Source organism: Cyanistes caeruleus, chromosome 5 (genome assembly GCF_971803275.1).
Source record: "Cyanistes caeruleus chromosome 5, bCyaCae1.hap1.1, whole genome shotgun sequence".
NCBI classification, from domain to species: domain Eukaryota; kingdom Metazoa; phylum Chordata; class Aves; order Passeriformes; family Paridae; genus Cyanistes; species Cyanistes caeruleus.
In genome coordinates, this window is record NC_141705.1 from 38617349 (window position 1) to 38643947 (window position 26599).

Genomic DNA, 26599 nt, shown 5'->3' on the forward strand with positions numbered 1-26599 from the left:
GCATATAAGAGTGCTCAAATAATACAATGTATTTTGGGACAGACAGTATTACAGGTAAATGATCCTGGGTCACTCCCTATTTTTAGAAAGTAATGCTTTAAATTTTCTATTCACAACTAAAATATCCAGGACTGTCATTTTATAAAAACTGAACTGTTTGAAGCTCTTTTAGGAATACAAGAGCTCAGACTGTGGATTGGTAGTATGAATATTGCTTCAGTTATCAGAGAGCTGTAAAAACACAGCCCTCTTGTGAAAATCGTAAGTTATTCAGTTATTAACTATTGCCCAAAAACTCCGATCCCAAAAAGAAGCTACTTTATCATGACTATTACTGGTATAAATATATTTAAATTGACAATTCATCCAAATTAGTAATATAAAATATAATCTTACAAGTTATATTTTATATAAAAATATAAAAAATCATATAAAAATTCATCTATAAAAGTGTCAACTAGAAGCACCTTCACTACTGTGACAATCAGTGACATTTACGATTCATAAATTTTTCTTGCACTAGTTCTGAAAGTATATTTCTTTCTATCCCTGAACAGGAAAAAAAGAGCAATATTTAGACAGCCAGCTTTTTAGTACAATCAGGAAATACATCACCAGAATATTTCAGAAATGCCATACTCATTTTTAACTGAAGGACTGACATATTAATCTTAGAACTAACAAATACCTAAGAAAGATGCAAGGCAGAATAAGGATAGACAAAAAATTGTTATGTAATCTACAAGACAATGTCAGGAAAAAAAAAAAAAGAAAAAAGAAAAATCCTGTACTACAGGACTTAATTGGTTTTTTTATGGCAGACAAAAGTAAGAAGCATAACTTTGGGTTGTGCACATAGCAGAAAACTTTGTGTCTTTGTGGCATCCCAAAAGCTTCTAACTTCGATGAATGTGTTAGAAAATCATGAATGCACAAGGGACACTTCAGAGAGCAGTAAATGACCTAACACAAAAGTTGAGAACAGAAGACATCTTCATGTGCTAAAATGACTTCATCTGTTTTCATAAAACATGGGAGGAACATCTGTCAGGACAGGAAAGCATTCTGGAGCAACTTAAGGCATCAGAGCTGAAACTGGCAGGAGGGATTTGGGGGTTGGATTTTTTTCTGAATGGTTGTTTGTCTTTGACAAAGGGTACTTCACATTTCTGAGACTTGGAGAAAGTGAGCTAGAACCTCAGAGCTCAAGACTGCATAGAAAGGATTGCAAGGTTCCTATAAATCTTCAGGAAAATATAGTAAATTAAAGATCTATAGAGTACAGATTTTAGGAAATGAAAATAAGAACTTACAAAACACCTATCAGTGCTGCTCCACCTGCAACAGTTCAGTCCATTTGGAAGAAAACACCAAAAAGCTTCTGAGTTACTAAACCAAATACTTCTATTCCCAGTCCTATACCTGAGTGACTTGATTGATCCCATCTATTTTTGTCAATTTGTGATCGCAAGAGGCATTTATTGGATTTGCACTAAAATAAGTTATCTTGGTAAAATGAGACAAACATCTCAAGGAAATATGCTAACTCCACAGGGATCTTCCAGTCCTAACAAAAAATCTGAAAGGCAAAATGCAGCAGCCTTTGCTGATGCCCCAGCCTGAACAAAGTGCAGTGCTAACTGCAGGTGAGCTGGTGGTGACAAGCACCAGGGCATTTCTGAAGCACTGATGCTCTCTAAGGAGCACCCATGGCCCCCGGTTTCAGCAAAGCTTCATGTGCCACCACAGAAACATAATTTTGCCTGACAGTTGTCACAGGATCAACAAATATTGTTTATTCGAGTTTTCAATCAAGTATTATTAGTTCCAGCATAGGAGTATGAAAATAACCTTTCTTTCTAATGATTACATTGTTTTCCATTTGGTTAATGGATTTTTCCCATTCCCCATAATTCAAAAAGAGACTAACCAAAAAGAGTGACTTAGATTTTAGTTCTACCTTACTGGAATTTCCTTTCAATTGCAAAACATAAACAATGAGTGAGTAAAAGTAGAAATTATAAGAAATGATAACCTAGCTTATGAACAATATACCTTTTATTTCCTTTTCCATGTTACTTTCAGTTTCTCTGTATAATAGTGTCCAAAATAAAAGTTTAATCATATATTCAATCAAATTTTTCAAGGAATACCCAGAAGTTCACTGTTTTAACAACACAGAACTTACCAATACAATAAAAATATTATACTTTGAAGTTCTGCTAACAGAAATATGCAACTGGTTGAGCTGCTAAATTCAAATACCTGCTGGCACACCAACTTTGTTGCATAAACCTTCCCATAACTTATCAAGAACCATTTTGAAAACAGTACATTCCTCTCACTGCTCCTACTGAAAACTTTTTTTCTGTGAGTCTTTCAATTAGAAGCTGACCTTTCTTACTTGGCTTTAGACCTATTTTTTTAAAAATCAGTTAGCACTACCACTCAATTTTCATAAACCAATACCAACAAATACAAATGTAGAGACCATTCCTACTATAAGAGTTTAAAACACATCAAAAGCCAGAGTGCAAAATTGTGACAATATCACTGGAATTTCTACCATGCAATAAAATTCTGCAAGAGCATTTAACTGATAGTATACTTCAAATAATAATAATAATAATAATAATAATAATAATAATAATAATAATAATAATGTTTTATTATTATTGAAATCTTAGTGCACACAGCAAGATACAGAGAGCTTAAAATTAGTAGCAAAGTAATGAAGATAAGTGGACTTTTAGAGAAGGGCATGATGCCAGCTGGAGCCAACTTATCAGAAAAACTTCACACTCAAAGATAAAATAATTACTCTAATACTTCTAAATCTCTAGCTTAATAAAAGAGGGATGAACTAACTTTAATTTGGTAGCTATATCGCACTTTTATTTTTTAAGCCACTATCTTCATATTACTACCATTAATTAAATAATTCATATTAAATTGATTAAAATGTCCTTTTGACAAAAGAAGGCACAATTAAGTACAAGGAATTATCATTCATCTGCATCTACAGACTTTCAAGTTATCTCTTAGCTTAAAGCCATACAACCATTTTTCAACTAGAAAAATAAAGAGAAACATTTATGAAAAAATCAGCACTTTGAATGGGGCTACAGTAACTGTATACAATGAGAGACAAGTTGTAAATAAAAAGTGACCAGGACTTCTTGCTAAACTGAAACCACAACTTTTCAAAACAAGAATAACAGCTAACCCAGGTGCATTTTAGAAAACTCATGCATTCAGAACAGGGGCACACAGGTGCATGTACCTGTGAAGAATGTAGGTCACATTGTAGGTAGCAGATGTATCCTAGAGAACAGAAACTCCCCAAAAGGACTGCGAGTTTGCATGACATACAACCTCAAAATCAACAGTTTGGTTCAACAGCAGCCAAGAAGCAGAGCATGCCTTGACTGCCAACTGAGAGGCCACCCTCTCACTGTTCATACCTCAGCCCACCTCATCAGAGAAATATTAGGCATGTGGATCAAACAGAACCTGCCTGGTATTTAATCAAGTTGGCAAGCAATGGAAAACAACAAGGGAGAGAGCTGGGGAAAAGGCCAGGGTTCACTGGGAATGCAGCTGGAGAGAAACAAGAGAAATTGCTAATGACCCACTCACCAGTATGACACGGAATTAGCAGAATGGTGAATAATCGGGCAAACATGATTTTCAGGGCAACATTGTGGCCCCAGAAATGTAAGCTATTTTAACAAACAAATGGTATAAAAGAACAGTAGATATTTCACCTGGCAAACAAACTTTATAGGCCATTGGCCAAACAGTTAGAACAGCTTTCATATATGCTCTCTCAACAGAACGCTGACAGGCTGGAACAGGTTCACAGGAGATTTGGGCAAATGATTTTTCAAGGTATAACGAGAGACCTGAGGAAGTCACTAGATATATATATATAATGTAACAGAAACAATGTTAAATTATCTGATCACCATTAAAATAGTAAAGAGAAGTTTACTCACTGTGTGACTTCTCTTAGTCCTGCTGACAAAAGGCAAAACCAGAATTTGATAACAGGACAGATCAAACTGGACATAGCACACTATTATGGAATAAGGCATACTGGAGCTGGGAAGGCATTTACAAGGTAGCAATGATGATTAACTTTATAATCATTAGTCATTGCTCCTCTATTTCTTGTCTCATCAAGAACGAGACTGTATTCCACATTCCAGAAGAAATGAGTTGCAAATATACCGTTTGCCACCTTAAGACAGTAGAAAGCAAAGAAATTGACAGAATTGTAGTAGGGAGTCAAAAGTATAAGTGCTTGATGTGATGGTTACAATAAGCGAATTACCAATTCAAAACACATTTTATGGTTACTGAACTCCAGTCCCTGGGTATAAAGGTAAGAGAAACAACTGTCATTGCCCTACAGATCTCACAGAAGAGTAAAGCCTCTCCTTGGAGGCAGGACAAAAGACACAGTATCTGGAAAAGAGACAATGAGAAAACAAAATTGCTCTTATACAAGTTTATCAGAAGTAGCAGCCAACAAAAGTTAAGTAGTTTCTTAAACAAAGAAAACAGCAACATTATCAAGTTCTGGAACCGCAAATTATCTCAATTTCAAGAAAGCTGTACGTAAAACCTATCTGGCAGGGGCAATCAAAGTAACAGCTCTAATAAGCTTCATCTCTGAAGACCATGTGGAATTTCTTTTGTCTCTTTCAGAGGATAAATTTCACACTTTTTTTTAATATTAAGGTCAAATATACACTTTCCAGTGCTTTCAGAAAACCTGCTCTTTACTGTCTGTACCTTATAAGCAAACTTCTTTAAACATTTTGATGTTTAACAAATGTAGAAAATGCATCCCAGCAGTCACACAAGGCAGTTTTCATATGGTGCTTTAATTGACACACACAAACTGACAGAAATTTTTCCTTCTCACTGCTTAGTGAGAGGTCAGCACAAACACACTACCAAGACAGCCTACGTTTCATGGATCTGGTTTCTTTGGGTCTGTCCTTGGTGCCTGATGTTTTGCAGAAGAATTTAAATTCACCCAAAAATGTTTTAGGGTATTTGTGGCAAGCAGAGAGCCAGTGAGCATTCTACAGCTGACAACAAAAGCTGTTACCACCAAGAGGCGGCTGTGCCACTTCAAACCAGGTTTGGTACCAGCTGGAATAATTTTGCATGTTATGATCAGCATGCTTTTCCCACCACATTCTGCTTTGGGTCTACAAAATGCCCTAAAAAACCTATATAAATTCTGAATTGAAAAGACAGGACAAATTCTTAACATCTGGTTTCAGTTGTTTCAGATGCATTGACATAAATATACATTATTTTTCTGAATGGCACAGGAAATGACAGTAAAGATTCACAGTAATCTCATGATCCTTGAGTTTAAGGTAATCACAAAAAAGACACACATAACAAGATTTGACTTGTGGTAAAGTTGTCTGAAAAGCAAAAATCTCTTGGCTATACATGATGGACAGATAAATGAACTGTTTTGATCTTGTGTTTTTCCTATCATCCTATTTGATCTGGCAAAGTCATCTGTCAGTGAAGCAAAAGCAGCTTTCAGGAATGGAATCTTTGGTATTTTCCACTGGGGCAGAACTCAACTTCTGAGGCAATTCTGTATTATGATAATCAATGGGGTGAAATTTAACATGGAGCACTGTACAAACAATATTAACAATGCACCACTGAAGAAGGTATTTACCAAAATTGCAACTCCCAGAAGCACCCTCATCTTCAGCAGAGAAATACTAAAACAGTGCAAAAAATATCATGTCTGCACTTGGCAGGAAAAAGACAAAGACTGAGACTTTGGTCTGATTAGTTTGAAGGAGAATGTAGCTTAGGTTTGGAAAGAAAATAGAAAAGAAAAATCCTTGACAGAAATTTGTGTCACCATTAAAAAAAAAAAAATGACACAAGAAAAAATGTCAACCAAGTTTTAAAACATTACAAATACTCAGTGATAGGTAGCTGCTGGAGAAGAATGCTTGGTTTCCTACCAATAAGCATCAGCTAGATTACACTAGTGTGCAGCTATGGACACATCTTTTCCAACACTTGTGTCTGACAGTCCTTGCTTCTTTAACAGTCAAAAGCACACTGTTATCACATGTAGGTATGATGTGCTATTGAATATTATGACTTTGACATTCTTCAGAATAATGTAAAGGCAGTTTGCTTTCACAATAAAATGTTTTGGGCATTCTTCTGGCTGGTTTTTTTTTTTTTTCCCCCTCCGACTACATGGAATTTCTTCCCTGCTATGGAAACATTTTGAAAATTGTCTTTCACTTGGTTTGGGACAAAATAACATTTTGTTCTAATCTTACATAATATCTTCTGTGTGGATATACAACAGGATTTTGCTTGCAGTAAAATGTCTTAAAAAGCAAAACACTCTTGGAAGAGAACACTCACTATAATGAAGTATTATTCAGAAGTACCAAGGCATTGGTTTGATGGTGTATTTTACACTATAGTTTCAATCTGTCAGCAGATCAGATACTTAAAAGGAGCATATCCTGCATCCAGTTAAATGGCAACAATTTTTAGCACTTCATATACTGACTTCTGTTCCATTTCTATTATTTCTGTCCTCTCTTTAATTACAGAGAAAGATTACATCTGAAAAATCCATGCCTGTAGCAAAAATATGAAAGTTAAATTTAGGTACATGTTATGCAAAAACAGAAAAAAGACTAGTCCACACTAATTATGCTTTAAGGTATCAAAATAATTTTTTTAATCTTCTGCATTTTTACATTTTTCATGGGTCTTTTCCTTTTTTTCCACTCACCAGACAGGGAACAACCACAAAGAACAGTCTTTTTACTTTTTCCCTACAGAAGTCTTTTCAGCAGCACCTATGGCTAGAATAAATTTCATTTTTCTCCCCTGCTCACTTGCATATTTCTGCACACAATTTCACTAAAGCTAAGTCTTAGTAGGAAGCATGAATGAAGAAGAGTGTGTGACATTTACAGCTAAGTGGCAGGATGCAGACTACCAGGAAAAGATAACTAAAGTCCATGGTGAGCACTTAACAAACGTAAGCCAGTTTGGCAGAACCTGACACTGTGCTGCAGCCGGGAAACTAGATAACAAAAGGTTGGCAATGTGCACTCTGCTCTTTAATAGAAAAGATAGTATCAGATAAGCTGACAGCCAAATATTCACATCATGTCTTTCCTCACAATAACATGGACAGGAATACCTGGCAATACTAAAATTTAATGGTATTTTGTTTGGAAGAAAAATTAATCTGAACTGTATGCTCAGATGACCTTTCATTTAGATAAAATTGAATTTAAAAACTACTCTTTCTGAAAAGAAAGCAATAGTCTAACTCATTAAGACAATTTTCTGTAAAGATGATAAGTATCTAGCCATTGTTATACATTTCACCACTATAAAATGTAAGACTATCTCAAGAGTAAAACTCATAGAGTTTTCTGCCAAAAGACCTTAGCTAATGAATTCAAGAAACAGATATAATACTAAGGCTGTTTTGCAAATACAGCAATCTTCATGGTAATGTTTAGTTTTCCTTGTACCCAAACTTTGTTGAGAATGCACATTTGAAACAAACCCTTTGGAGGAGCTGAAACTCTCCCATCTCTCCCATAATATTTTACATAAATTAATCCCTTAAAGAAAAGGTAAAATAAAGTACTGCACTGTGCTTCCGGTTTTTGGATCTTGTATTATGATATACTATGATTAGGGAAAAATACTCCACAGCAAAAGAATCTAAATTTAGATATAACAGATATACACTTCAAATCTTTTCTATTGTAGGATTATTTTTGAAAACAAAACAATTTGCAACATTGAGGATTGTGTCATGACATGCTTCTATTGTGTATTGTTACAAAACAGGTTAAAATTATTTTAAAGAAATTTCCTAGCTTTTGCCTTAAAGAGTGAAAAGTCAGTTTCTAGCAGGGCCAGCAGCAAGGACCATGTACCCATCATGATGGGTTTCAGCCTGAAATTACAGGAGAGACTTCTGTCAGCTGAGATGCAGCAAGTTAACTGGAAATTGAGGAAGGCCTTATCCCAGAGAAGGAGATGGCTCAGGGAACTGAGTGCTACCTCCAACGTCAGTCAGGGGAGCCACAGCTCAATTTATCCTGCTCTTTCCTGGAGATGGGATCAGTGCCACATATCTGTGAACCCAAAGGAAGGAAAAGAGACTACGGTTTAATGGAGAAAGCCTGGTCAGTCTGTCTGCTTCTCCAAGTTTCCCAGCAATTGTGAGAACCTTTTCTCCCAGCAGGTACTCTGACAGGCTGATGGAGCTAAGGATAGGAGTCACTAACTTGCTTCCCTCCAAATCATATTGCCCTGTCAGCTCCCAGCACAATGTAGTCTAGTGCTTTGGTGGCAGCCTCGCCCTGGAACAGCCAAATTCAGACATGGATTTGGCAGGCTGGAACCAGTTTCCTGAGGAAAAAAAAAAATCAAGTGAAGGGAAATTTGGTATCTAAATTGAGCTGTTTAAACTCAATTAAATCTGAATAAAATTGGATGGGAATTATGAAGAAGTGGTTTTCTAGCTCCAGGGGTTTTTTCCCTCTAAATTTCAAAGATCTGCAATGTAATAGCTTTTCTCTATCCCATCCTCCCGCAACAGTCAAAATAATCTTAAAATAGCAAAGACAATTTCTTGTCTTTGCTCTACAGACAGGTGTAGTGATCCTCTCCAATTATAAAATTATGGTATGAGGATTTGGATTGAGGATTGTGCCCTTATTCTTTAACTCTGCAATAATGCAGAAAGGGCAAAATGGACAAATGCCAAAACACAGATTACAGCAGGTGACAGCTCAAGAGATCTCTTCAGCAGCAAAGCCCAACCTTTCTCTGAAATCAGTAGTTAAAATCCATTCTAGAACCTATCATGGTCAGCAGACATTACTACTTAACTATGAGGAAGCTTACACGTAGTGCATTTGTGAAGCTCAGCGCACACTATCCAGTACTCATGTTAACACTATAAATAATTGAGAATTTTATTGGCAGGTTCATCAGATTCTTCATCACAACAGCCTAGAATTGCCACATAGGGCACTTCATGCTCTGGATCACTTCCTAACACCTATAAAAATAAGAAAAAAACAAGGCTACAGTGAGAAATTTGTGTATACATTTTGTGTACCTAACCTGGAACTATAGTGTAATTAATATTTTATCAATGAGAACTTCTGTACTAAAGTCTGAGGAAATGGGGCTTGTTCTTTCATACTTATTTGATTATATCTATTTGATAGCCTGAAAAAATTTGTAAACAAAGTGAAAAAAAAAATTGCAATTTATTTAAGCCACAAAGGTAAGCATAATTGCTGTCCAAGACTTGCTCTCTGCTCTCTTCTAAATGCTAACTATGAAGTACAGTCAGTGATTTACACAGTGTTTGTAGATTCACACAGATTTTACAATTTTACACAGATTTGTCTTTGTTGCCCAAAGTGATATTTTTGTTCCAAGTAACTGGTGAATGGAAGAACAGACAGGCAGACATGTGGCTATGAATGCTCAGAGGACTGAAAGCAGTAACATCCAACTGACACACAGTCTTTCCTCAACTTTCATTGCACAAAACAAATGTTAGGACATAAACTTTTTCTTGTACACTATTTTAACTCTGTGCCTCAGTTTGGTGCCTCCATCAACTCTTCTGAAACTTTGGATGAGAATACTCAGTTTCTTGAATTATTTGAAAATATTAAAATACATACTTGATTAGTTATTCAAATTATCAACTTTCTTGAATCCAAAATAAATTTGAAATCAAGGAAAACAGTAGTTACTACCTATTACACAGAAATAGTATTAAGTGTGGATCAAAAGCTAACTTCCAGGAAGTACACAACAACTGTATAGAATAGCAAGTTTCATAGAAAAGTTAATGTCCATGTAAGTCAGTGTAAGGCTGGCATACATACATTGAAGAAGCCTTTCTTCCAAATTTACTGTTATTTTCCATATTTGCCATACATGCAAACTCTGAGCATTCACCAAGCAAAAAAAAAAAAATAATATACAGTTTTGTCTATTACTTGCTTTCTATGGTTTAGTAAAACAGTTTTTGGAACTACCATACTGCTGTTACTTCCACCACTGAATAAAAAGTGGGATATCCCACAGTCCCACCCCACCAGCCACATCACCAAACACCTTACACACTACAAAATGCTATCAGCTGTTTCAAAGAGCTCTTTGCTTCCCATCTGCTTGTCAGGATGAGGAGTTGGCAAGACTAACCCAAAGTCTTGGGTTATCTCTTCTTTAAAATAAAACGTTGTCTATTTTTGTGAAAATAAGTGCTTGTTTTCCTTCTTGTAAGCAAGAAAAAGTGTTTAGCTTTTGCCATATCATGTTTACTTCTGCTATGAGGACAAAGCTAGTGCTGGAGCCAAGAAGAAATACGTAATACAAAGGAAAGCTATTGAGGAATAAATTTGTCATGTTTTCTTTTCTTTAACATGACATTTCTTTTTCTTTATCTGTTTCTAAAATGGAATATATTTATTTTTCTTGAGTGAGTGTGACTGTGGAGCACATGAGCCTGGACTTACTTCCACTGACTTAAAAACATCCTTTGAAAGTCTCTAGGTCTAATGTTAAACCTCTGCTAAATTACTGGACAGGAAGTAGATTATAAAAGGGAATCTTCAGGTGGGCCTCAGAAGGTCTATTTGAACATCTCCTCTCCATTTGTGTGAATTCCAGTATCTGGACAAACTTCAAAGTACCCATCCAGTTTTGCAATAGCTCATCTCAACCAGTAATGAAAGACTTGACTCTCAAAATGGACATTTTACAGACACAGAAATCTTTGGAAAGAGTACCTCAATACCATTTTTGTCTTGTAGCCCATTCATCAATGTAAACATACCAAGGCCTACCAAACATGCAAAAACAGGGAAAAGTAAAAACCAGAAAACAAAAGGGTCGCTATGCCTGCAAAGTGAAGAAATGTCCAGTGCACAGATATTTGTGCTCCAAACTGTTGTCCTTTATAAAGGAAACTCAGAGGAAAAAAAAAAGTATCTGTCTGTATGGTATTAAATCAAATAAAAGTTATGTGAACTCAATTGGTAAACAGGAATTTTATTGAAATTCATAGAGTATCTGATCACTTACTTGGGAGGTTTAGCTATTCCCTCCAAACTCAAGAGTGCCCAAAGCGCATCTCACTTCATCACAAACATATCTATACCCACCTTTCCATCAAGTAGAAAGAGCAAACAGGCATTTTAGCCCCAGGCCATACATCCATGTCTAATGCAGATGACTAACATAGGCAGACCTAGGGACTGACTGATAATGTCTCATCTCCCTTCAGCTCATTATGTCAGGATGACCAGTTTAAACTAAACTCCCTTCTTTTACAAGGCTGGCCTTAAGAGAGATAGACTTTATCTTGAGTGTTACTAATGTTTTACCCCATTTCCACCCCAATATTTTTCAGATGCAATAGAGAAATTTGATGCAGTGTTGTGCCTTATTTATTCTTGCAGCATAATTACATTCTACAATGAAGGCACAAGTGGCAGTGTAACTTATCTTCAGGCAAGTGGCATGTGAGCAAATCAGAAAATACAAGGCTATATATACGTGAGCATGTGATTTTTAAAATGAAAATATGAAACACCCTAAAATACTGGGTTTGAGTTCAAAGATACGTCTGCATTAAGTTCCTATAAAAGAATTCTGCACATTTCAAGATAGAAATTACCTCTGTTTTGTCTACTTAAATGATGTTTCTAGGATTTGAAATGTTAACCCAAAAGTGTACTGAAACTGAGGAAACAAATCAGTAGCTTCATTTATTATTACTATGCAGCAACCTGAATACTTATAGGTGCTTGCCAAAATTATGTCTTAGTCTCCATCAAAAGATTAAGACATAATTCTCATAGGGGACTGTGCAATTACCACTTACTTAGATAATTAGTAATTCTGGCAAAAAAAGTCTGCATGGGACAGAATCTTCCCTGTAGATTTTTAGACTAATTATATAAAAGTAAAAGACCAAGCAATTAAAAACTTGAAAAAATACTCAGTATAAAAAAGTAGCACAGTTAACTACTTTTATTCTGATTTCTGTAATTGCTGTAAAGAAAATTTTAGTATAGCTTTTATTTTAAGACCATATCTTGATTTAATTCTGAAATTAATTAAGCCACACATAAAACTCCGTATATTAGAGAAGTTTGTTCTAAGGGCCTGTCAGGAGTTTTACCAGTTACTCCAGTAGTTTCAGAGACATGAGGAAATAGAGCTCTCATGGTTTTCTTGGTCTTACATTGACTGCTAAGTAAAAAAAGGGGACCAAAGCAAATAAATCTGAGCATGTGGCATGTGATTATCCACTCTCCCTGTCATTCCCTTACTGTTTCAATTTGCTCCAACTTGCTGTTTTCCAGACAAACTTCAAGCGTGCTCATAAATGTTGGCTCCAGGGACCGCTTCCCAACAGAAGTGCAAACGTTCAGATCCCACCAGCTCAGTTCCCGAGAGGCTCCCTGGTCTCTCCTGACACGGCACAGGGCAGGCAATGCATGCCCACATACACCCTTCATCTCATGTATAAAAACTCATCACTTCAGTAGGACACAGCACAGCCCATGCCCTATTTTCATACTTGAAGCCAACAAGAATACACACACTCACAATCATCAATTTCTCTCCGAAACAATGTTGGGACTCATTATGAAGCTGAAAGATGACAAAAATTGCATTTTCTTCTGTTCTTGAAGCTTCTGAAAATGGGTCTGAACAGCAGCAATATGCTAAAGTTCAAGCAGGGTTTAAGAGACAAGAGTATTTCTTATGAAACTTAGTGGAATCCTTTGATATCTCTGGGTACTAGATTGTATATTTCCAACAAATGAGCTGTTTGTTTTCAAAGAAACACTGCTCAGCCTAATTAGCATTTTGAAAAGTCTTTAAGGCACTTGGACGAAAAGCAAGATCTCATGTAATTTATGATATCACATCATGTCTTAATTGGCAACACTTCAATTACTTTAATTTAGAGAATAACCTACCCACTAAATTTCAATTTGCCTAATTACAAGGAAGAATCATTCACTATGCTGCTAATGGAAGATAGATTCTCAAATGACACACTCTTGTAGGTGAGACCATGTAGTTTACCTGGAAACTATCTCCAGGAGTGCAGTATTTCAAACCACAGAATAAAACTGTTTGTTGTTTGTTTTCTTTTTTCTCTCCAGAAAGGTATTCTGCAATTAAGTGCAAAAACGCTTAATCCTCTTACAATTTATTAATCCATTTTATTAAGAATAATGAAGATATCGTTACATTTTTTCTTGAGCATATCAGGTAGGAAAAAGTTCAATAAAACTACATTTTCAGCTAAAATAAGTAAAATGAAAACACTTTAAACAGTGCCTTGAGGCAATAGTCTCAGAAACATTCACTTAATCAGCACTCCTAAACAAATTTACTTAACTGTATTTCTCCATTACCATCTACTGTGGGAATCCTTGGCTTAATATTGTAAATCTCTGAAAAGAAACAAGTTGAAAGGCAAATAGACTAGCACATAATTGACAAAGTGGTCAACATTTAAAGACAGGTAACACCAAAATCAGGAAAACTAGGTATAATCTCTAGTCTCTCAAAGCAACAAAGCATCCTTACTGCTCCAGGAATGAGAGAATTAAAATAAATAAATGAGAACAGCCAAAACACAGTTTTTTAAAGGGGAACGATGGTTCCTTTAAAAGGGGAAGAGATGATGAGCAGAGCAGAAAAGATGGGCTCCAGCCCAAACATTATCATAAGTGATAAACAATAGGGACTGGAAATCAGAAACTCCTCCATAGTGGGCAACAAGCTCTGAAAGCTTCCATCATTTCAAATTCAGTGCTGATAAGGATCAAGAAGAAAATCCTTACTTTTAGGAATGTTTGCTGTGATCTGTTTCTTGAAAAAATGACAGCTATGGAATGAATCAAGTAACTGCTGTGAAAAAGTCATCAGTTCTGCAAAAGGCAACTTCTCTGCCAGCTGGTATTTAGGAGGCAATTTTACGTGAAGAAAAACAAAACGTAATTTACAGAATACATTTATCCAAATTCACAAAAAGGTAAAAAGTACTTATTTTCCTGGCTGTAAACAATTTCTCCTTTTAGACACACAAACCCACCAGTATCACACCTGATTTCAATTTCTAAATCTGAAAATCATTCTTAGAAATCACGTGTGGATTATCATTGTCAAAATCCATCATGTGGATCCATGAGAAAAAAATTCACCCACTAGCCTATTACTAGGAATTATTTCAAATTTATTCAAATTTATTATTATTAGTGAATACCTAATCAGAGTGGTAAACAGACGTGATACAGAAAAGGCCAGATCCTTCTGAGGTGAACCTTCAGCAACATTTTAAAGATATACAACTTTATGACCCTTTCAAATTTCATATTTCAATTTAATATTCATCCTTTAATATAGTTAGATTGGTCCCTGAGAAACTTGAGCTAATGGGTGACATTCCTGCCTAAAGCAGCAGATTTAAAACTATGTGATCTTTAAAGTCCCTTCTAACCCAAGATATTCTAAGATTCTATGATTAGTAGCGACCTTCCAACCCATTTAACAATAACAACTTTGTACAGTTTGTTCTAAAAAAAAAAACCCAGAAAAACTCAACCAAGAAAAAGCAACAAAAAACAGCATTACAAGGGTGAAATTTGCACATATTAAAATAAACTGATTTTATTTTTATCCTCTAAATACACAAATATATTGATCTCTATGTATAGCTATAAGCACAAATTTTACACCTACAAAGTTCACATTAAAAATTTGGTCATGTAAATATTTACTTTACATTCCCACTGACTGCAGAAATTTATTCCACGAACTGTTAATCAGTGGTTCCAAAACAAAGATGACTTCAAGCCTGATCTGAGAAACACAATGCAGAGAGGGGTATGTAATCTCTCTTTGAACCAAACACTGCACATCCAACTAAAGTACCGAGATAAACTGTGATCCTGCAAATATTTAGTTACAAGAACATCCAATGGAACTGGCCAAGGATGTCAACAGAAGCTTTATTTATTGACTTTAGGTAAGTGCCCACAGGACAAAAATCTGCTTATCTTCATTGATAACACGCTTAGAAAGTCAGAGGAACCCAACCACGCCTACCACTTCAATTTAAAAGCACTCACCAGGCCCACCTTAGCTGCTCAGATAATTTGACTACAGCTGCAGAGCAAGTGGGAAAACAGTCACAAGCACAAGCTTAGCAAACATACAACTATGAACTTCATTTAGAGTGGTTAGGAACAGAAACTTTTGAAACATCTTATCTCACCAGGCCCTTATTCACAGCAAAAACTTCTGTTTTGTCAGCTAAACTGGATCAAAATGTGTTTGACAAAGTCTTCACTCCAAAAATTAAGGGGCTTACTGAAGACACCCATGTAATTAAAAGAATTAGATTTCTTTCCCATACCTACAGAATAACAGATTTAACTTAATGCACATAATTTGAGTTTTTATAATGAGTTGCTTCAATAATTAAATAATTCAGCTGCTTTCTCCAATCTTTCTTTGAGTTTATATAACTAATTCAGCCTCGTTAACATTTCACACACTCTGCCTTAATCAGATTTTCTCTCATTCCACACATGGAAGCACTGCTGATAGAAATCAGACATCTGAACAGAAGCTCACATCATATTTAGTCAGCATACTTGCAAAATATCTCAATTTTGAGATGCACTCTTTACAAAGCATTTAATTCGATCCAAAACCAAACTAATTTAAATTTCACTGGAATCATTATCTATGCTATCTTGTTCTCTACTCTGCCAAATCAGGTCACCTCAACTGTAGCATTCAGTCAAGTCTTTCTCTTGGCTTATCCCAAAAAAAACCCCAAACTGTATGTCCTAAATGGTAAGCAGGTATATAACCAAGTATTATAAAGTTCAGCTGAGAATTTTATCTCACAAATCACACCTATGTATTTCCAATGTGTGTTTTATTGCTCATATATTCTAAAATTTTGAAAAGTCTCCTAAAACAAAATGTTTGTGGCAAATTAAACTAAAAAAATGCAACTCTTCAGACATACTTGGTAGGAGACATTTTTTAATTCAGCTGGGTAGATAAAAATAAGTGTATTTCTTCACAAAACCTACTTAAGAAAAATCTTCCCCATCAGAAAATAAGCTATGCATGATATACTGTGATTTCACTATTAATGACCTAGTGCTTCACATCAGGGAAAAGCAAAAAAATTTCCAAACTATGGAAGCTCAGGTAACATTTGATTACATACTACTTCTTCTCTCATCTAAATCCATTAAGTGGCAACCAGTTTATTATCACTGCCATTAACATTTAAGATGTTTTGTCTTCCAATCATCCTCTACAAAGCCCCTCAGTACACAAATGCACAAAGAGAGATTCAGCTCTTGGCACCACAGACAGGTAAGGGGGAGGTGAGCTGGCAACCTCTTCTTTCATGCCACATCTATCCTTAGTTGTTCTACCAAGGTAAAGCTAACAAACCTATCTTAATCCATAATTTCCTACTGTGTTTCCAATAAAGCATTAAGGAGAAGAAACTTCATAGAAGAACCTTCAATTTTATCTGAGAGCATTGTTTTAGCAACAGATTTGACTAATTAATGCTGTTTAAACACCAGGTTTGCCTGAGTTCTTTGGTTTAAGAATGCTTTATGTTGATTTAACTTGGAAACATTAGCATGAGGTGCTCTTAAATTGAAGAAAGAATGTCTAAAGAAGGCAAGGCCTTGTTTGAACTGATCTCTAAACTTAAGTGATTTAATCACTACACTTTTCTAGTGTACACAAGGCCTTTGTGTTACAGCAGCCCCTTGAAAAGGGGCTTCAATGATACTGAGAGAAGCTTGCTGGACCAGGAATTCAAAACGAGCTGCAGATTAGGTACACAAGGCTTTGTTTGATTACTCCCTCCTAACCAGCTTGCTTTATTCTAACAGCTCCTAGGATAGGATTATATTTGCATGACAAGTAAGAAGAGATTTTTAACTATTCTGTGTGGAGAAGTGGATACCTATTGTGCCACTACACTTAACTATAACATTATAACTTAGGCAAGCCAAGGCTGGATAGGCTAATATTTTTTTCCAAAATCTATGCAGCACCACATGGACACACACACAGAAAAATAAAATAAAGGCGTTACTCAGAAAATAATTTACAGTTAGCAAAAGGGATTTCATTTACCACAGTCTATGCCTAAGCAAAACAAAAGGATATCTTTGTGAAAGGAAATTTCACATACAAGCAATCTGCATAATGAACTTTTCTCCAGTAGCACTTGCCTTTTTCTGTATAATAGAAGCCTGTGTGGATGACAGTGCACATGCTCCTGTTATAATGCCCTGGGAGAAAACCATAATTCAGTGAGGCAGGGCCCCACCTCACTTCCTTTGCTGACAGGTGCTTGACAGTCCTTGTGCCCAGGGCATGCAGCTGTGGCTTCCCCTCTCCTCCTGCAACACTTAACTCTATTCTCACCAGCTGCTGGACAACCCAGGGTGGCTTGTAAAGACCTCTATACACACCTCCTTTTCAAGATTCTTCAGCGTTTGAATCTCACAGTGGTTTGCTTTCAGGCTGCCCAATAATCTCCTTTCCAAGTCTTTTAATAGCTTTTTCAGATTTTATATTTGTGTAAAATATGAGGGATGGGTTTGTTAATCTTTTGTTTTCTTCCTTACTGTTCTATTTACTTGCTTGAATTTTCACATCCAGATCAATAAAGATAAAAATTAAGGCTTTTTTTCTCCCTTTTTCCCTATACCTTTCATCCCTGTACCTGTTTGCTCACAGATTTTTCTCTCATGCTTTTAATTTTTCCCCTTTCACCTCACCTTCCTTGGTAATCAATAAAAAAACATTTTGAATGCCTAACAGCAGAGGGGAACCTCCTTTCTTCATACAGAACACTGATTTAAGTGTAAGGATGCACATAAAACACAGTTTAGCACCTGCACAAGTTAATGGGCACAAATCCCAATTCTTCTTGCTATATCAGATCATTCAATTATTATCAGAGTATATTCCTGCCTTATTATGCCTCTTCTTTTTCACTTTCCAGCAGATTTTCAGAGGCAAGACAGTCTCCTCTAGTACAGAGCCATACTTTACCTGGGTCTACATTAAAACTGAACATTTAAAAAATCTAGTCAGAAGTCCTACATTTTTCTTCTAAAGTATTAACCCATGAAATAAGTGTTTTCTGTGTAAATCTCATTTGCCTTCCTTTCTAGAATGGAGCCGCATCAGAAGAAGGGAAAACGTAGCCAGCTCAGAAATGAAGCTACATGGGACAACAGACACATTAACAAAGGATTTGACATGTTTTTTCCCAGGTTTTCCTACTTTGCCACTTATCCTACATCAGCTGAGAGAGGTCAGAGAAACCATACCACCAGTATCTTCCTGGTGTGACTGGGATATCTTCTGCTCTCTGCAGGCTATCCCTTAGAGATGAGGCAATCAACAAACTTCTGCAAAAAGACTTTAAAAAGATAACAGAGGTTTCATTGCCTCCTGTGTGATTTGCACATGGGCAAACTACAGTTCTTTTGATGGAGGTAAAAATCCCAGTTCATTTTTGGCTCTTCCCTGAACTCCACACCCACCTCTGGTGTCAGCTGTGGTTGAGGGTGATCAGTTTGATCCAGGGTTTGGCACTGACCTTCTATAACTCTTCAGTACTAGCATATTTGGGTACTTTCCATCACCTTATTATTGTCCTGAAATATTAATTTAGTTTTTTACATGAGCAAATTATCATTTAATTTATTGCCAGAGTGAAAAATTCAGGAGTCTGGACTACTATTTATTTATTTGACCTGATCACTTCCCACAGATGGACATGGTGCTCTACAGATAAACAGTACATCATGCCTTAAATGGGCCAAGGAGATGGGTAGCAAAGATTTTCCTGCTTTCACACTTGATTTCATATATATAGCACTTCGTTTTCTTTTGTGGCAATATTTTGTGTAGTTAAAAGAGGTTTTCTTCATTGTGAAAAGCTGTTTCTCAAGCTAAGGAAGACTGGGAGGAGGGGGTTCTGAGAAGCTAGGAGGAAAATAAGTGCTTTGAGCAACTCACAGTGATTTCAAGAAAATTGGACAAATATCCCACTTATGGAAGGATGGAAAGTATCCAAACCCAACACTGTAACTTGCATAATGCATCCTTCTAAAGAGACAAACATACAAAAGCAGAAAACCACAGCATTTGTGAGCTCCATTTACTTCATTAAACCAATGGAAAAACTATTAATGTCAGCTTCATGGAAACATACTCTTACTGAGAAACTTGTCTGTCTTTTCCTTTGTTTTTCAGCCAATACACCTGCCCACAAGACCAACATGACTTGTAAAACAGTTCTGCTCTAGTTCACAGACCTGAGCATCTTAGAGAACGTCACCCTGTATTTTCAGACAGCAGTGGAACTGGGAATTTCTGGCATAAAATAAACAATAACTGACATATTTCATGGAAGTTTTGTCTCCCCACCTAGAACCGGTGTTGGAATACTGCCACAAGAATGGTAAATATAATTGGAGCTTATGAGGCCAAATCATCCAAATCAGCTCCTAACAGAGTCCCTGGAAGAAATAGTCTAGCCAGAATTTCCATTTTTGTCAATAGCAACATATTGGAATATGCACTGAGTCACCAAAGCTGATCTTTCAGGCCAGACATCCATCTATACAAATATAGAATTTGCCTGGGCAGAGTTTGCAAGAGATCATTTTTCCAGATGGAGTGCAAAATACATTTCATTTGAGGCCCTCAGGTACTATAGAAACAAAACCATTCTAAATAGGTTCTATTTTTATCCCTGCAATGGCATGAATAAGGTAGAATAAATAACTAGGATGAGATTGTAGACAATGTACTTCACAGCAAAAAACAGAGCCACAGGGAAGCTGTTCTTCTCCCCTGAGCCTTCAGATCTCATTTCAGCAATCACCTTCTTCTCAAAATTGTTTTTTCATCCACTACATTGGATTTCCTGGACTCAAGCCAGACCTAACTGTGAAGTTATAAGCAGCAGCTGTCTGACCACAAAGTTAGTTAAAATGACCAAAAGAAACCCCAAACAACTCCACTGACACACATTACTGCCTGCCTCACAATGTATTTTAGACAGTATTACCTATGTATGCCTATAATGATTTACACTGCAACCCAGTGACACCCAGTATTTTCCAAACTGTGATGCTGACCAACACAAATTTTTATACTGTGTCAGAACAAAAGTATTTAGGACAATTCATTAGTTACAAGTAAAAGGACAAATTCTGGCTGTATAGAAGACAGTAGTGAAATTTCTCCCAAGCTTCTAAGCTAAGACTAAAAGTGAAGTAGTAAATAAACATCTGACCAGAGCTTCTGACTCACCACAGTACTTGTATTGTTTCACCCCACACAAGTCGGTCTGCCTTTATACAAGTGTCTTCCTCAGAAATACCTTCCTGATTCACAAATAGTTCTTCAGGATCCTGACTCTTCAAGAACTCCAAAAACCTATCACTTCCATAGATTTTCCAAAAACAAGAAAGGAAAAGAATCTTTTGTTTCACTCTTTCTTCCTTACCACCTCATGGGGAAGGTCCCCCACGACGATTTCCCCACCTGCTAGCAGTTTATCATGGCCCTACAGGCAACAGATCATCCACCAGCCCTTACGGATGGTGACATCAGCAGGAAGGAGTTTTTTGGGACTTAACAGGCAATAATAGTAAGCACCTGCCTGCAATAATCTGTTTATTGCAGGACCAACTGTGTGAAAACCAGGTCACTTCTGAATACAGAAGATGATGTAGTAGGGGCAGGTAACAGATTCTTGTGACTAAGGGTTCATGAAGTCTTGCCAAGTTTAATTAAAACCCTTAGGGCTTAAAGCAGGAAACAAGTTTCCCCTGTGATAAAGGAAGAATCAATTCTCCCCTTCTGTTTTGGAAAAAATAACAGAGGCAGCTTCCCAGACAGACTCCAGGTATCAGGTGCCTTTTTACACTCTAAGATGGATAGAAGAGAGAAAGCATACTTAGTCAGTAAGGTGCTCTAGGGAAAGACAAAAGATTGCACTGGCTAAGAGGCTCACAGCAGTAGCCACCAGGTCTGCAAACCTGCTGAGTGCTCGTGCAATGCTCCCAGTTGCACTCCTGTTTCTTCCAGCAGCTGCCCCAGGTACAGTGCAAGAGAAAGAACCACCTGCCTTCAACTGTCAGAGCTGGTAGGAAACACTAAAAGCTGTTTATGTCAGCTATTGTATATTTTATTCCAGAAATTCTTGCCTTAGGAAGATTTGTGGGTAAGGAATGAAAAGATGAATCAGTGCAGCGTTTCTCCTCCTGGTTTTGTCCATCATGGTCACATTGCTGTGCCTGAAAACACCATGAACATCTGATTTGTTAACATGCATCAGTAAATTCACTTTTTTTTAAATTTAGGATGTGTTTTAGGCTCCCTAGACTTCCTCTACAATACAGGCAGTTGAATATTACATTCTAACTATATTAGTGGTCAAAGGAAAACACATCTGTCCATGGTTATTTTTGAAAGTGAATTGAAGATAAAATTTTAACCAAAAGAATCTGTCATACACACTTCTGCTGTAAATATCTCTAGTTTACACAATAGTTCTGAGAGAGCAAAAAGTACTAGTGGGATATATAAAAGAGTTGTCTGAAAGGAAACCAAGAGCTTGCGTAGAAGGCATGCTTCAATAAATGGATAATGTAAAGATTTTTATTAAACCACTCTTTTGTTCAGTAAATTTTTTTGCTGTTAAAGTTATTAAAAAGCTTTTACATGATAAGTTGTCAGGATTCTATAGGAAAAAAACCCCTGCAAACTCAATAGGAGGCTGTCATAAATGTCAGTGCTAGGCTGACACAGGACTATTACTTTTTTTTTTCCCCTACCATTAATTAAATCCTCAGTATGACAAAATGTACACTGCAAGAGCAAGTGAAAAAAAAAATACAAGGAAAGCACTGAATGAATCAATTCATTATGCATGTATTCACTACTAAGGTCTTTTTTTATTCTGTTACTTCCCCTTCTAAACCTTCTGATTAAGCTTTACATTAAGTCAGACAAGCTGTCTCCTACGAGTAACAAATATAGGAGTTTTGCTATAATGATATGCCTTTTGGTACACCAGCACTACACAACTACAATTACATTTCCACCAGCCAGATGATCAAGGAAACTTTGTGCTTTCTGTAAAAAAAAAAAAAAATTAAAAAAATCCAAGGATAAGAGGTAAAAAACCCTGTGAAATGGCAAACACATTTGAAAGTGAAATATGTAAGTAAGCAGACAGTCATGTATGTGCGTGATTTTTTTTTTAATATAATATAGAGTGCTGGTTAGCAGCTTAATCACTTGAGAGCAAATGATTATTCAGCATCAATAACCTCTATTATGGGTTGTGAATTTTTTTAAGTTGAAAGTGCTTAAATAACAGAACAAGTTACTGGGGAAAAAAGCTTTTTAATAAATCTAATTTCACATGCATTTATACACTTTTTTCTGTAACTAAGAGGACTTTAATTTGAAAAGATCATGAGATAAAAAAAAATATTTTCCTTAGCCTTTGTAACATTTTATTTCACAGATTTGTTGATTTCAGGTTTAAATAATGTATACAACTCTAGGTTAAATCTTTGGACACCTGTGAGGGAGAAAGAACAAAGGAATACTCAAAGCCTCAGGGAATTGCTATATTCTCCCTTTTAGCAATGAGATAAAATCCTGGAAGATTCTGACAGAGATGCAGAATAGCACCTGCATCCAGCCCCATACCCTCAGAAAAATTAGTGATGTTTTCACTTATTTGCAATTGTTGCTGCTGAATTGGGGCCTGAAGAAGAAACTGCAGAATAAAAGAGCAGATGGAAACCCCAGAAGAGCAGATGAAGTACTGCCAAGAGTGACTGAGGTGAAACAGAGCCAAATATTTTTATCAGCTTCTAAAAGAAGACGTTTTTGGTAGTGAGATCAGAAGCTGAGCAATCACACCAAATTATGCTCCAACCTGAGATGAAAGTTTTAAATTTGTTCTTACAGACAGTATAAACAATAAAAGAAAACCATAATAGGAACTTTTCTAAATATACTGAACAAAACCAGAGACAACCTTATAACTTGAAAGCTCTATAGAAGGGAAGTCCACTGGAAAACAAAATAGTACTGGATAGATGGGAGATGCTTCACAGCCATTCTGTTTCACAACAGTGAATGTGGTTTGTAAGATGAAAGTTATATTTCTGTTATTGCTTATCGGGGTCTTTTTTGTCCTGATGGAAAGCAAAGATCAGACCTACACTAAAGAAACTTTGCCTGATTATTCCGAGTTTTTAAAAAATTATTTTTATTTGTTTAGTAAGTTCAAGTTTTTATTGTTGCTGTTTCCATTAATAAATCTACATCTTGGGCAAACTGAAAGATGATGCCTGTTTCCAGACTACTGGTGCACAACAGCCTGACTCCATGAGGTGCACTCCTGGGAAGGATGGCTGAGAGGGCAATAAAAGCTTTCAGAGACTGTTCAGGAATGAACATGTCTAACTCGAAAAGAAACAAAAAAAAAATCATCTGTCCAAATTTTCATTCACCAAAAGCAAATGTAAAAGATTTGTTTCTGGCAATATTCCCCTAAAATATGAGGAGACAGATATCTGGGAATTCATTAAAGACCTCTGTTAAGTATTTAAACAGACAAACCTAAAAAGGCTCTGTACACAGACAAGAGCCTTTTATTGATTAAAAAAAAATTAAAATACAATATTTATTGTTTGTCAACAACAAAACTACATATTGTCCTGAGTGGAAAAGGAGGAGGACCAGTGTGGAAAACAAAATGTCTTTGAAAGTGAAGAGCTGTAACATTCAAGTTTGAACATAAAACTATCTGGAAAAATGATTAAACCATAGAGAGGGACCCTTATGCTTTAGAATATGCCATTTGTACCAAAACCTGTCCCTGACATGCAAAAAGAGCGACTGGCTGTGTGTGAGAGTTGTAATGAATTCTAGCTTTTTTAGGAATTACCCAGCAACTGCACAGCAAAGGCATCATGTAATTTTCCCTTTTCCATCCAGTTTCTCACCCTTCTACAGCTCATCCCAGCCTGTTACTCAGTTTTTTCCACGCTCAGGTTCTAAGAGTCTGAGCAACAGGAACTCCATCCCACAGTGCCAAACCTTCAGAGTCACCAAAAAGCCTCAGATTTATGGTGATTTCATCTTATTCCCTCTGTATCAGGGAATCGGATTCCCCAGAGAGCAAATGTTTTCACTGGGCACTGGCAGCAGGCAGCACAGGCATGTTACTCACTGCTGCTGAAAGCCAAGAACTACACAGCTAGATCTGAGAGCAAGACCCTGAATGACAGATCTGACACAGAAACAAACAGCTGTTTCACTAGTTACCTTGCTTGGCATAACGCAACTGGAAGTGTTTTTTGCAGAATCAGAGTTGGAAGGGACCCACAAAGACTGAGTTCAAACCCTGGCTGCACAGGAACACCTTAAGAACCACATCATGTGTCTGAGACCACTGTCCAGGCTTGGTGCTGTGACCACTTCCCTGGGAGCCTGGTCCAGTGCTTAACCACCCTCTGGGTGAGAAACTTTTTCCTAAACCAACCTAAACCTACCCTGACACAACTTCAGCCCATTCCCTGGGGTCCTGTCACTGGTCACCAAGAGCAGAGATCAGTGTTTGGCCTTCCCCTCATGAGGAAGCTGTAACTGCAGTGAGGCCCCCCCTCAGTCTCTTCTTCTCCAGTCTGAGCAGACCAAGTGACCTCAGCTGCTCCTCATACGGCTTCCCCCCAAGGCCCTTCACTATCCTCGTGGCTCTCCTTTGGAGGCTCTCTAGTAGCTTAATGTCTTTCTTATGTTGTGATGACCAAAGCTGCATGCAATATTAAAAGGCTCAGCTGGTGAGGATGATTTTTGGGCAGCCCAAAGTGAATATTCAACACCTCTGTACACTCGAGGGTTTGCTGACAGTGACTTTATTGACCTGGTTCTCTACCACTTTAGAGCAAAAGCCAAAAATATATATAGTGAGTGTAAAAATCTGCACCAAGGGAAACATAGGCTGGATATTAGGAAAAAGTTTTTCATGGAAAGAATAATAAAGTACTGGAATGGTCTGCCCGGGGAGGTGGTGGAGTCACCATCCTTGGATGTGTTTTAAAAAAACCTGGATGTGGCACTCGGTGCCATGGTCTAGTTGTGGTGTCAGGGCTGGGTTGGACTCGATGATCTTGGAGGTCTCTTCCAACCTCATGATTCTGTTGAATTCTGCTGTTAATACTGTATATACAGTTAAAAGAGGCTGTCCTTTACAATGTGTGCAGAAGCATAAGCAGTGGGATTTGAAATAATCAAACCAAAAATTAATGCACATGAAGCGCCTGCAAAATCTGAACCGATGATTACAATTTTGGGCACTACTGATAAATGAAAATGTGGTTTGGAAGACAGAAGTATATTGCACTTCAGTGGAGAATCTTCATTCATTCTTCCACAAAACAGTTCATCAATGCATCAGCTGAAGAGTAATTTATTATTATTATTATTATTAATTGTTATTATTATTACTACATGATCATGTTTTTTTGTTTGGATGAGATATGGGAGACCACTAATTTTTCCCTTGCAGTCAACTCAATTTCATCAAAACTATTAGTGTAAGATATTTCCAAAACATATTTGCCAGTGGATGTTAAGCCCATTGGCTTAACACTGACTTAAGTAAGGACAAAACTCAAGCTTTAAGCAACAGGAGAAATGTTAGGTGGTACAGCTACTGCTTACAGAGGCATTATTTTCTCTTTATGAAACATAGACTTGAAACAATGTATTCAGCAATTAATTTAGTCCTTGCTACCTTTATCAACATTTTCACTAGTACTTGGGGTTCACTTTGGAATGGCTTGTTTTGTTATAACATGAGCTCCTACACTACAAACATTTCTGCAAGTACAGTAAATGGTTTGAAACAAAGACATACTTTGTCTCCAGGAAAAATCTGTGTGCTGCATAGATCAGTAAGCTCTTAAAATAAGTCATCTTCAAATACAAAGTGAAAATAAAAAAATACAATACAAAAATACGTATTTTACTCCTTTAATTTAATATTAGCCTGTTCTGCAAACCAGTGAAGTGGCAGGCAAACAATTCCATAAGATTTTACCTAGAACACATAATGACAGCAAGTTCCCATTTTTCCTTTACGTTACCAAATTATATTAAACCTTCACAATTAAAACCCAGGTTCATGCACTTCTTCAAGTTACAGTTGATATATCAAACTGTTTCTGTGCCAACATATACTATGCTAGATGTTCCAGCACCCTCAGTTTAATTGACCTTATGGAGCTGACTGAGAGTGAAGTCTTGCTTTGTAACCACATTATGTCCATTTTGACAACACAAATGAAGCAGACATTCTATAACCCAGACTTGCTAATGTTTT

At 36.7% G+C, this 26599-nt stretch overlaps 1 protein-coding gene and 1 long non-coding RNA gene across 23 annotated transcripts in view; one reads left to right on the top strand and one right to left on the bottom strand.

Annotated features, from left to right (window-relative positions):
* Nucleotides 1-26599, bottom strand: part of TLL1 (tolloid like 1) — a 126368-nt gene that overhangs the window by 82717 nt on the left and 17052 nt on the right. For 3 of the 22 annotated variants that reach the window (XM_086891106.1, XM_023924919.2, XM_086891093.1), the window contains exons 1-2: nucleotides 20731-20794; nucleotides 20497-20628 (exon numbers count right to left, since the gene is read on the bottom strand). The exons of 2 other annotated variants lie outside the window; for them this stretch is intronic. Coding sequence is in view for 3 of the 20 variants with exons in the window: in XM_086891089.1 (XP_086747215.1) it covers nucleotides 17391-17433 (43 nt within the window). In the remaining 17 variants the exon portion in view is untranslated. Of the gene's footprint in view, nucleotides 1-17390; nucleotides 17525-20496; nucleotides 20830-26599 lie in introns of those variants that run through there. 17 more of the 22 variants (XM_086891099.1, XM_086891094.1, XM_023924920.2 and 14 more) reach the window with 17 other exon arrangements.
* Nucleotides 18525-20312, top strand: LOC147653053 (uncharacterized). Its single transcript, XR_015287442.1, has 2 exons — nucleotides 18525-18668; nucleotides 19432-20312. It is a non-coding gene; the product is annotated as an uncharacterized LOC147653053 (long non-coding RNA).